The 13,075-nt window shown below is 44.7% G+C and overlaps 1 protein-coding gene across 2 annotated transcripts in view; it reads right to left on the bottom strand.

Moving 5' to 3' along the window:
* The window catches only part of LIMD1 (LIM domains containing 1), a 32,992-nt gene that overhangs the window by 13,236 nt on the left and 6,681 nt on the right, over positions 1-13,075 (bottom strand). For both annotated transcript variants that reach the window (XR_005259898.1, XM_038164678.1), the window contains exon 2: positions 8,803-8,904. Coding sequence is in view for 1 of the 2 variants with exons in the window: in XM_038164678.1 (XP_038020606.1) it covers positions 8,803-8,904 (102 nt within the window). In the remaining variant the exon portion in view is untranslated. The remainder of the gene's footprint in view (positions 1-8,802; positions 8,905-13,075) is intronic.

Genomic DNA, 13,075 nt, shown 5'->3' with positions numbered 1-13,075 from the left:
CTTTGGTTTTAAATTACATGGTAGCAAGGGCTCCAGTTCAGTGCAACAGGCAGGCAACCAAGTGACTTTCCACCTGCATGCAATGTGTCTCCTTAAAGACAAGCTGACAGGAGTGAGGAAAAACATACACATGGGGCCATGCAATGAGAAACACTTCTTTGGATGAAGGCCTGGTGCATGAGCAGCAGACATTCCAACAGAAGGGATGGGATGAGGTTTGGATCACTGCCACAATGCCATTCTTCCATGGTGACAAAAAAAGCATTTACCAGCCATTCTGCACCCAGTGTATTTTTAACACGGTGACATTAGCAGGTTAAGATTGATGGCAACAGACCTTCAGTGAAGGTGCCACAGCCAGCATGCTATGTCTGGGCTTCTGCTGTAAGCTCATTCAGCAGAGGGATAAACCCTTTGTAAAGGATTTATAATTTGGCCGTTGGCATTATGTGAGTCCCTGAAGAGCCGCTGACACCAAGAGCACTTTGAGGCAGGACAGGGATGATTTAATTGCTTCTGTCAGGGAAGAGGTAAGCATTTTAACTATTTTTAGTTCACCATGACTCTCTTTAAGCTCCTGACAGAAACGTAAAAGGAAATTAGCAAAAACCATGAGTAACCAGGTGCTCCTGCAGCCACCGTGGGAGTGGTTCTTGCAAACACAGCCCATTTCTTCCCTGCTGCTCTCAACTTCTCCCTGCGCACTTCTGGGATGGACTTCTCCCAGCGTCTCTTTGAGATGAGGAAGCACTTTCTCATCATACAATTGGGAAGGCAAGATGCAGGAAAAGCTCACTTCCGAGGCTGTGCTGGGGACTGTCCCGGTGGAGCTGGGAAATGTATGTCCTTGCTGCAGCCACACCAGTAAAAGAAACAGCACTGGGACTGCCCCACAGTGCAGAGCAGAGTGGCAGTGACTTCTGTCCCTGCACTGAGCTCCCTGCCATGGGATAGTGCCTCGAACTAAACCAGTCCCTCTCAAAAGCGATGCTTCTGACTGAGCCTGCAGAGGCTGGCACAGGTTTCTTTTGAGCATGGAGATGCAGCTTTACTTTCACCAAAATGAAGGACTGAGAAGTTAAGTGGCATATAAGGAACCACATATTGATAACTGCCTACTTTCAACATGTATCACGATGAACTATCCTTTGAAAAACCCAGGAATATTTAATGCGTGGCTTGCTGCTTTCAGGATCAATTGTTCTACTACATGTCTTATGCTGCTGGCTCCTGATTGTATTTCACTTTCACATCACCCTGAATTTAGCTAATCTCACACCTGAAAAGATTCAGACAATTAAAATTCTTTGGCATCTCAACCTTACTGTCTTCACTTGCTTTTACAAGGTATCTTGTTCATCTTTTGACAGGAAGTTTGAGCCCTGAGCTTTTATGTACTGCTCATCCCTCACGTGTCTATCTAGTCTGTTTAGCTGTGGGACCTTCAGGATGACCTCGAGGTCATTTCAGCACCAATTTCAAAATATTTCAAGCTTAGTCACTAGCGCCTTTGTGCTAAAATAAACACACTTTGCTTTGCAGCTGATAATAGGCATACCATCAGGCTGCACTCCCAGGATACCAGTGCTTTTGTCCACTGTTTCCTCAAATGATGGCTCTCTCCTTTTGAAGACCATGCAGAAAGAGTTTAACCAGGCACTTGAAATGTCCCTGGCAAGGAGGATCCTGGGAGATGCATCATTTGCTTGCTGGGATTTGCTTGCTGGGATTTGAACTTAACTTTCTCTTTTGAAGTTGCTTTTCTATTATTTATTAAAAACAATGGAGTCACAAATCCATGTTCAAAGACAAGAGAGAGCTTGTCAATGCATACAATGGAACAGGGCCATGTCTGGATCCCAGGGCTCTGTGGAGATACACAACCAGGATTGCTGCATTGCTGGAGAGGCAGTGTGCTCACGGGCTTCACTTATCACTTATCTAAGCACCATGGAACTCCCTGTGGTATCTGCACAGCAGATGGGCAAAAATCACTGCTGACGGGCAGCTTCTCCTGGGTCCCTTCCACACTGACAGCCCTGGGCCTCTACCATTACAAAAACCAGTGCTTTTTCAAGTGCCACAGCTGTAAAATAAATTTGGATATGTGATTACTGATGGCACGTTAAATTCAGCCAGCATGTGTGTTTTGGGAGCCCTCCATGGACACTCTACTGACAGGCAGTATGGTGTCCTACCATGTGCAGCAGACAAGGTCAGGCACCAGACATCTCTGCTTAATTTCTGACATCTGTCCCGTTTCTCTTGGCCACCGTTAAAGCTGGATGCAGCACTGAGGCTGACACAGAAGCGTCAATATTTCCAATCTGCTCTAGAACTGACCCTGCATGAAAGGGTCACTTCAATGGCTGTAATCCTCCAAATCGGGCAAATGGCAGATATCCCAGGACAGACCAAAGTCTTGCTGAAACCCTGGGCAGGAGGATAGGATATCTGCAAGAAGAAACTGTGCTGTGACACAGTAACTCCATTACCAAGTAAGATGTTCAGTCTCTCTCAACTACACCAGTTGTATGCTCAGTGCTCTCACCATACATTTGAGGCAATAGGAAAAAACCCAAACAAACCCAAGCAAAAGACTTGGCAGCTTTTTGCTGTTAAAAAAAGTGTTGCTTTATTCCTCAAAACTCTCAGGAAATGATCTGATGCATGAAAGCCAAAAACATGTGCACGTAAGAAAGGTCAGCTGCCTCTAATGGCAACACAGCCACAGGTGAGGGCAGAAAAGAATCCCCAGACAGAAACATTGCAAAACCACAGCACACCACACAACTGAGCAAGACCTCTCCTTTGCCATCAGGCAAACCACTGCAAGAAGATATTCATGAGTTCTTCATTTTAGGGAAAACCCCTATAAGTGCCAAAATTCAGAGGTAAAATACAGTCACCCGGGGACAAAGCAGTGCTTTTGATCCAGACACTCCCTGCTCAGGACCTGGTTGTCATCCCAGTGCTCAGCCCCTCTGCATCACTCTGGAGACGGCTGCCCAACTCCCCAAAATGCACCAAAACCAGGTGGCTGTCAAGAGCTGGCCTCCCACCCTGTTACCCAGTGACTCATCGAAACACACAGAGTCTCAAAGGAGGAAGGAGGGGGAGGCAACCTTTGTGACCTCGATGAATTAACTGTATGCTGAAACAACATGAGAGAGTAATTTTTAAATTTCTCTGGTTATGGAAAGGGCCTCATTACCTACTGAGAAACTACTCAGAAAATTAGTCACAGTATCATTAAAACGTTGCAAGAAACCCACTAAAATCTTTACAGCACAAATTAATCCTATGCCTGTTCTTTACAGAAAACAGTACTTTGAAGATGACATTATAAAATAGAAAGACTAGAAGGACTAGCAATTTATTCCACAAAAGATTTCAACCTTTTTTTTCCTCCTCACATTGTCCTAATGATTTCAGACTTTCAGCCAGCACTAAAATACACGCAATTGACTGAAACCACTATTACACTGGGAAATGCCTGACTGCATCCATCTCCTTGTGGAGCTGAACATCTGCACCTTTCCATCAAGGATATCTACTGAGGACACCTGATCCATGCCAAAGCCTCTCCAGCTCAGGCCTCATACTGCCCTGAAATCTGGCCAGGAGAGGAACAAGTACTGTCACCTTACTGTAAAAGCTGCCCTGGCTTTTCTCATCTATAGCAAGCACTCATTGTGACAAACAACAGGATTTTTCCAGACCTGTGAGCTGAGACTGAAGACAAAAAGTCAGCAAGAACATAACAGCCATTCAGACTGAAGCAGAAAAATGTACTGCTCAATTACCTGTCCCCTAAACTGTAAATCCAAGCACACCTGAATCTTTTCTGACATGATTTTTGCTAAAAAATTATATTGTTTACTATGCAGACTCTGGCATGATAATTTTACTGAAGGGATGCTGAGGGTAGATTACTGGCAATGTTTTGCACTCTCCACTCTGAAGATCTGAACATTTCTCAAGTAAGTTGATTGGTGTGGTGGGTTTTTTATCCAATTATAGGCATTAAGTTCTGCCTCCATTAGAAGAGATGGCAGTTTCTGCATCTGAAGATAACCATACACATACATGTGGCTGTGGAGAAATCCACTTGGCAAGGCTTACTATCCTGCTGTCTGGGATTAAGTCACATGGGCAGAAAAAGGTGACTTTCTGCTTGTAAAGTCATTTAACTGTGCCAATAAAAACCATGGCCTTTTTTTTCCTAGGAGTTACATACCAATACAGGACATGTTTATTCAACACAATTAGCCCAAAGACACCAAGAGCTGCATTGCTCTAAGTAGCCATGCTTCATAATCACTGCAGCTAGACTAATTAGCCCAAGCAGAGGGTTATGCTTGCAGAAAACGCTGCTTTGATAGCTTAGCTACCTAGTTTAGTAAATGACCCTTGATACCTCTAAACACAACTATGTTGTGAAATATTAAATATAAAATATATACACCCAGAGGGTGGCAAGAGCCAGCTTCTGTGATTTCAAGGTCTGTCACTGGAACAGCAGCCTGTTAACCCCTGCACTGACATCAACATTAACCTGAGCTTTTTATTTTTCTAAAAATAGAAAAGAAAAATAAAGTAATGAGATGATGTTGACATGTCAAAGACTGAATTCTGTAATCTAGTGAAGGTTTCCAACCCTTTTTTTCTGTAATCTAAGCAACCATTTTCTGTAATCTATGCAAAGTTTCCAACTCTTCGCAGTAAGGAATCAAAATCTGGTCTTCACTTTGGCCCTCGTGTTGCAGTTCAACATCAAATACTCCTTCAAATCACCTTGCAATCAGTTCTTTCTTTCTGACTTCCTTCCTCGCCTACTGACTTCCTCCCAGCCATCTCCAACATTTCCCTTGCACTTCTTTAGCTTTCAGATTTCCTCTTGAGGACCAAGTGGCTCAAGTGCAAGACTCTCATGCTCTAAACTACACTGCTAGCAGGGCAAAAAGGTCTGTTTTACAGGCAACCTGTGGCATTCCGATATAAGCCTGGCTGAATCCAAGACAAAACACTAAAACTTAACACAGAAGGTTAGAGTGATACAGTCTAGCTAAAAGTATATAATTTGTAAGGTCTCTTTACTACCTAAATTGGAAAGTTCAACATCTGGAGACACATGTATCTTTTTATACCTCTGAGGAGGTATAAATTTGTGATTTAATTTAAATGGTTAATGTGTAATAAACCATTTGATACCTACAACTTTTTGTCCAACAAGCTGCAAAAAAAACCCCCAAACCCCAAGGCGGAAACAGACACCTTGAGATTGCAGGAAACAGCTCAAGGCGTTTGGAGGCTTTTGTTTTGTTTAACCTACTTTCATAGCCCTCCTGTAAAGCAAATATCATTTATTACTAATCCCGCAGAAAGAGCCTGAAGTTTTTTTTCCTCTCTCTTCTCTGCAAAAGACTGCCTTGTTTGTGCCTCTGCCCTGTAACAAACAAGAAGATAAACGAGACATTTATGCCAAAGTAATAATTCTAAATCTGTTGTTTTGACCTCTAAGCCAAATTTTCTGCATTACATGCCACTGGCTCAGATAAGACAGTACATTTTTTTCCTGCCAACTGAACCCTGTAGTGTATGCATAGCCCTGTTCAACAAACTGCTCTATCATTTATCTCTGAACATATGTGTATTGGGAAGCTGAGGGTGAAGGAAATTTGGCACTATATGGGGTATCAACCCCCCCACATAACCCCTTGCTTCTTAGATCCTCTTCATTTTCTGTGTCAGGGAAACCAATGCACATTTGGACACAAATCCAGCTAGGAGCAAAATTAGAAATCCTTGCTCAAATGAAAACAGCGGGACAGTGGTTATAAATATCTGGAGGACAATATGCTTTACCTTAATAGGTAATTTTGTGTATTTTATTTATTGGTGGGGGGGGATATTCAGTGTTCCACCAGAGAAGAAATTTTAGGATTGAAATCAGGATCAACCTTGACTTCTCAAAGTCAAGTTTGTACTGGATGGTGTCCAAGATGAACTCTACTTGACCTTAAAAGCACTACTTACTTTTCAACTAGAAACTAGAGTTTCCACATAGGCTGCTCAAGATGTGCTTTGCAACTAGAAAGACAACACCAAATAAGTTATTTATTGTTCTGGCAGACAAAAATGGCCTCATCACATTTCCTGCAGTGACACAGGTTACAGAAAGCCTGCAGAGGGGCACGTGTCCTCTCTGAATGAACGACAGGGTGTGTGCCCTTTATCCCCACAGCAACTGATAGTCTGTGGGGCTGGGAGATCACTTTGGGATTAGAAAGGTGGGATTCCCCTCGAGCAGGTTTCCTCCCTGAGTGCAGGGCAGGATGTCCTGTAGCTCCCCAGGCAGCTGCGGTGCGGAGGTTTGATGAAGCAGAAAGCCAGCCCAGCGCAGGTCAGGCCACAAAGCCCCGGAGCAAGCGTCTGGGGCACACAGGCCCTGCAGACCTCAGGGGCAGTGCAGGAAACCACCAGCACTGGAGGGTTTCTTGCAAACCTTGCTGCTTGTAGGGTCTGTGCACATGAGGGAGAACACCCACTACTGTGGCGGCCTCCCTCTGGCACCACTCTTTTTGGACTGCTGGGAATCCCAAGCCACCACACACCTTCCCCGTCATCCATCCATGCCATCCTGCCAGCTGCCACTGCCTCCAGTTTCCATTTTAGTATGGCCACTACCACAATGGGAAGGACTTTATCTTTCATGACTACTCTCCTAAATATAACAAGCTGAATTAGGCTCTCACTTATATGCCCAAGACTTGAATTCCCCTTTTCTATCTTGTTTTGAATACAGTCTTTTCTACTGCGGGAAATATCATTATTGCTTCCACACCCCTTTCTTTCCCCGCCTCCCCATAATTTTCACTAGCCTTGTTTTTTAATTTTACTTTCAGTTTGAAATCCTTTGCCCCAGCACATCTACTCAGCACATTTCTCAGTTACAGCCTGGGTAAGAGAGAAAATGGGCTTCACTTTGCTTAATTTGGCTTCTTTCCATTTTTTAAGTCTCACCTGACATCCACACCTTTTCATCTTACACTGGAAATGTCTGGAAAGGGTTGACTTTTAAAATAAGCAGCAAATAGCTATTCTTTCAACCCTCACCAACCCACCTCATTAGAAATGGGATTAAGTTAATTTTTAACCAAACACAGACAAACAAACAGACATAACCACGAATACCTCTGCAACCACAACTTGTTTTCTAGCACTGGTCTCCAAATAAAGATTGTAAAATTAATTTTAAAAGGAGGATCAAAAGTGTTTCTTTCTAAAGCACTAGTAGCATGGTAGTAATTTTAGAAATTTAAGACAGCTCAAACCTGCTGCTGGATTATTTTTAACAGAAGCTTTGGGTGCAAGGGCAGTTCAGAGACTGCCTGGCCCTAGAGGGTGAGAGGTAACTGAAGCAAAGCCTTGGCTGCAGCCAGGAATCCTCTCCATGGGAGAAGATAAATTAGTTTCAAATTAATGTATAAGAAAGGATAGAAGAGTGAGCAGCTGACTTCTGATCCTCTAGGAAACTGCCACTACATACAAAAACCACTTTCTCTTTTCAGTTTTCCTATTTTCAGTCAGATGATGGTGAAATACTCTACTAAAAACATAGGTGAGGCAGGGCAGCTGGTGTAGGACAGCTGGGAAATGGGCATAGTTTGAGGCTCAGCTATTATTAAAAAGCATACACATCTTTCTATATTTACTCCAACTTTACAGCTCCAAATAAAACACATGCAGTCCTGATGAGTTTATAACTCTAAATACAACTCAGGAGGAAAAATCCTCAGTCTCATCTGAGAAAACCAAACTCATATATACAAAAGCAGCAGAAGATGATTATTTTTTCTGCCACCACATATACAGCTACACTTCTAAAAATACGCTACCACCGCTGGAGTTAAACACAACAAAACAGAAAAACCACTGTCTTACAAACACAGCCACGGTTTAAAGTCAAGTGGCCACTTCTTCATTCCAGCTCCATCACAGACCTCCTCAAAAACCTGCTTGGGAGGATCCATACGTTGCTGTACACCCCAGCAAACTCCAGATATGGGTCTGATGAAGTAACCCACAGGGAGCTCAGCAGGGCCAGCTGAACTATTAATATTAACTCTGCTTCTTGGGTAGATTTCACGGGGCTCATCATCACTGCTCCCAGCCTGATACCTTCGCAGAGCAACCAGTTCCCTCCCTGGAAAAATCATAAACCCAGCTGGCAGAGACATGCCCCTTATCTCAGGGCATGCTGCATTTCCCTGGAGAAAGACCAAGCAAGATGTGTAACCTGGGACATTCATGCACTTACATGCTTTAACTGGAGGTATTTCAGAGGTACAAAACGATTTTAGCAAGTAAAAGATAATGCACGCAGTGAAAACGCTGCCTCTGGATTCACCCTGCAGCAGCTCCATCTGAAAAGCAAAGCCTGCTGAGACAAAAAACATGCCAGCTAAGGCATATTCACTGCCACTTTCAAAAAATACTCTTGTAAGAAAATGTGGCTATAACAGAGAGGCAGAGGAATGAAAACAACCATCCCCCATACCAGAAGGCAGAAGCCTGGCACAATCCAAAATATCTTTTCTACATGCCTTGCAACAATCCATTCAAAAACAAACAGCAAGCACCACCACCACCAAGTCATACAGCTGCAGCAGACTCCAGCTGGGAGATAGTTTAATAAAAGCTTTCTTTTCTCCCCCTCTTTACACCAGAAAAATGTTAAGCCTGAAGAGTTTGCTGCAGGGCCTGGCACCAGCATCAGACCCGGCCAGGGATACTCACTGCAGGCTCCACAGGTGAAGCAGCTGTCATGGTAGAGGTTGCCCATGGCTTGGCAAGCTTGGTTTGCTCCATACACGCCCTGGCTGCACTTCACGCAGGTACCTGGGGGAGAGAAGAGAGGTCACAAGTGGGACGCAACAGGGTGGCTGGGGACACTGGTTGGGTGACAATACATTTAGCTAGTCATGGCGGCTGAACAGCTTAGGACCATGTGGTTCACTGAAGCCACAAGACGTAGGTGACATCACTGTCACCTGCCCTGAGAGATGCTGTTAACAGGGGTCATGACAGTCATCAAACCTCCATAGTGAAAGACTTTTGCAAAAAAACCCAAAACTGCACAAGAACAAGCCTGTCTAGGTACAGTGACATCTCCTGCCTTCTCCCATTTTTCCTGACAACCTTTACATACATCTAAACCTGCTTAAGGACCCTCACAAAAGCAGTGAGTAAGGGGTGCTCAGAGCTCTTCATAGACAATAGTTTCTGGCACTTATTGTATAAGATAAGCTTGTTGGTCACAACTGATGTGAGGAAAACACAGCTCTTCACTTATCTCCTTTAAATCATCCATTTCAGACCCCAGCTGTGCCTGCTGAAGGCCCTAATGATTCCCCAACAAAACACAGCTAGACTACCTGACACCTATCTCTCTTAACAAGGAAATGGGACATCAAGCAGTTTTACTTGCTTCAGGCATTACCCTGTGACTGTGACAGGCTCTTTTTAAAGCAGCACCACCCTTTAACTACCTCTAACTGAGAAACTTGAATCTCTCTTTAAGCAAATAGATTCATAAGGGGCAGTGTGAAGGAAAAACAGATTATGCGTTTCTGTCTCTTGTCTGTAGTGACTCTGACGTGACTTCACCTTGCACCACTACTCAGATCTATTAATCCTGGCTCTTAAAATCCCTGGTCAAGGGACTGTGAGTCACCTCACTCCTACTGGCCCAGGAGGAGGAACAGCATCATCTTGCTGGAGATCCTTAGTTATGCTAAGGATGGTAAACAAAATTTCACTTCTTTTGGGGCACTGCAAGCTCCAGAGTAATTGAAAAAATCTGGAGAAAGTAAGGAAGAAGTCCACTGTGCTTACAACAGCCCTGAAAAGTAACTCAATTCTGACAGCACTAGGCTTGCACTGCCAGGGTGAGTAACCATTTCTTCCTGCAGCCAATAGCCCAGCTGGTCAGTTTTCACACTACAGGGATAAAACCACTCAGGAGTCCTTTGCAGTAGCACACACACGGCTGCTGAAAAGCAGACACTTGATTTTCCCAGGTTTTTGCAGAGGCTCTCTGTGCTGCAGCTGCCTGCGTGCATCCAACCAGCACGCTGAAAGCCGTCCCAGTGCTGCGCCAAGCCCCACTGCACTCAGAGCCAGAGTCCACACTGACACAAACCTGCAGAGAAGGCTGCAAAGAATAATTAGTTACTTTGTTTTGTCCAAATCCTACATGAACTGAAATGCTCACTTGGCTGTGGGCCCACCCCAGCACTCAGGCTGGTACCAAGTGAGAAAAACTTTCTGTCTCTTTTTGAACTGAGCAGATTTATCTCATTTATTGAATGATACATTTTAAGAAAGACAAATCATACAGGCATTAGAAAAAGGATTTAAAAAAAAAAAAGGTCAAGGCAAAGATAAGAAAAAACTGGCTTTTGAAATGGATGTGCTCTCCCAGGAATGCGCACATTCAGCGGCAGCCTGAATTTCTGTGCAATGATCTGACACAAGAGCTAACGACTCAGAATTCCCTCTTGAGTACAGCAATGCCGAACAGAAAGTTTTGAGAGCAGAAAACCTGCCAATTTTCCACGACACCCACCAGGCTCTCCATAGAGCCAACGTATTTATTGCACTGCAAGTGCTGCATTTTCCCCTTCTCCGTGCCAATGAGTGGCTGCTCCAGAAAATCTCACCAGCGTGCTCCGATTTCCTCCTTTCCACAAAGCAGCCGGGTGACAATGACTGTGGATGAGCAGCAAGAAGAAGCAGGAGGCAGAAGGCACAGCAGCTGAGTGCAGGCACAGCGCCCAGTAAAGATGCTGGCAGGCATAAGCCACTATTAAGTAGGCTAAGGTAAACCCTATGAAGGGCAGAAATTGCCTCTGCCATCTCCTGTCTATCCCATTATGCTTCAGAGCACAGGCACTACCCCTCTGGCTTCCCAACAGGACAGATCCTGCAGGAGCTGTCAAGCCTCTCGCATCTGTACCAAAATCTTCCTCCACCTCCCACCCCTCAGCCTTCCCAACCACCCTTCCACCTTCCTTTCAGTCCATGCTCCATTTCACCCCCTGATTAACCCTTTCACCCACTTCTTTCAATATTCAGGCCCCTAAAAAATGGAAAATAAAGTCATGGAATGAAAGGGCTTTTAAAATACATTGACAATGTTTTCTGTAAAAACTGTAATGTGCTAAATTACTCAACTATGTCATAACCAGACATCCTATAAATATTCATGCATATCCTGTGCCAAGGGTGACAATTGAAAAATGGCATTATGGCACATCTGAATCTAGTTTATGTTCTTACATGTATCTGCTAAATCCTACTTGAAAGCCTATTAAATCTCAGTAGCAAGTGAAATTACTCTCTAAATAAGTCTTTGCTCTTTCCAGATATAATATTCTGAAGTATTTTCACCAACATACTTGAGCCTTCATCTCTGACACTCAACACACCTGGCCTGAAAGGGGGGGGGGGGAAGTTATTTTTATTGATTTTTCCTTTCCACTTTTTTTTTTTCCATTCACTCCCTGCTGTCACAATGATCTGGATCCTTTGGCTTAGGCTAAGCAAGGAAAAAGCAAGGAAAAGCCTGCTGCTGACGGCAGCCAGTCGCTGAGCTCTGCAGCACGTGTGCAAAGCCAGCTGACGGAAGCCAGTGCAACCTCCAACCCCATCCTGCTGCACAACGGGCTCCACGCCCTGCTCCATGCCAGCTCCGACGGCTATTTCCCGAAACAGTGCTGACTGTGCTTGCTGCTGGTGTTCAAATGTCAGCAGCATCACTCCAGCCCCACATACCACTGACACTAGTCAGCAGTTCTGGGCAATTTTCTTGGCATGGAGTGGCTTTTAGCAAAAACTTCTGTCCCCGGCGTGAAGCAGAGGGATTTTAAGTAGCCACAGTTCAGCAAGATCCCCGATTCCTGCGCTTGGTAACTTTGCCGCTCCTAACAAGTGTTTATGCAAGCACCAATCCCAGCAGACATCCCCTCTGAAATGATGATTTTTAACCTTAGACAACGTCATTAAGAAGAAATGACAGGTTTCTCTTTTAACACCAGGATGACAAACCACACACGACAGCACCACTAAATTCATGCCTGAGCGCACAGGCAGAATGGCAGCCAGATTTAGGTAGGGAAAGGGATGGAAATTGCTGATTTCGGTTCAATTTCTGCTGGCAGGGCAGCCGTCCCTGGACAACAAAGAAATCTCTGTTCTCTTTCGCATCGTGCAGCAAGCAACCGCCCGCGCTGCAGCTGAAAGTCTGAACAAAGGGACCTTTGGAACAGAGCTGGGACCGAAAACATGCCCTGTAAGCCACTTCCCAGCACTTGCCACACTCCATCTCAGCACTGCAGACCAGGAGGGCTCTCACCAGGAACAGCCTTGGCTCACATGATCCAACAGGTTGGACGCAGACCTCAAGGGCTGTGAGAAAGGAAAGCGAACCTGGTGCTCAAATGTCAGTCCCACCCTCGAAATTCAACAAGAGCATTTCCATTTACAACCAGACTCAAAGCCCCTGGAGACATTTTTCCTCCAAGTGTTGCTATTTCACACTCACCAGAAGGAGTTCAGTTCCTTACTGTATCCCACTCATTAAAAATTCAACACAAGCCTTGCTGAACAGCAGCGTTTTCTGGGACTAAGACTTATTTCCACATTTCGGACAACATCAATCTACAGACCAAGACCACAGCTCTTCCAACAGCATCCCTCTTTCTTTCAGCAGCACCTCCCTTCTCAGCAACACACAGCACAGCCAAGCTTTCCTACATGTCCTCCTGGTTGGGTTTACTAATATTGTCACTTCATTTTGAATGGCCAAATGTGACAGTGCTTCAGTGGTGAGATATCTTTGCCATGCCAATTTGGTCTCAGGTAAGAGGAATGCAGGGGCAGGATGATTCTGGTGGTGTGGGTCTGCTTGTCTGACTAATCCAGAAACAGCAGGTCTGTCCTACTCCTTCCACATACTCTGTGCGAGCCACATTTTCACAATCAGATTGACTCTTCTCCACCAGATGTC

This window comes from Motacilla alba, chromosome 2, assembly GCF_015832195.1.
Source record: "Motacilla alba alba isolate MOTALB_02 chromosome 2, Motacilla_alba_V1.0_pri, whole genome shotgun sequence".
In the NCBI taxonomy this organism is placed as follows: Eukaryota; Metazoa; Chordata; class Aves; order Passeriformes; family Motacillidae; genus Motacilla; species Motacilla alba.
The sequence above is the reverse complement of the archived record's forward strand: the minus strand, read 5'-3'. Positions and strand labels throughout refer to the sequence as shown.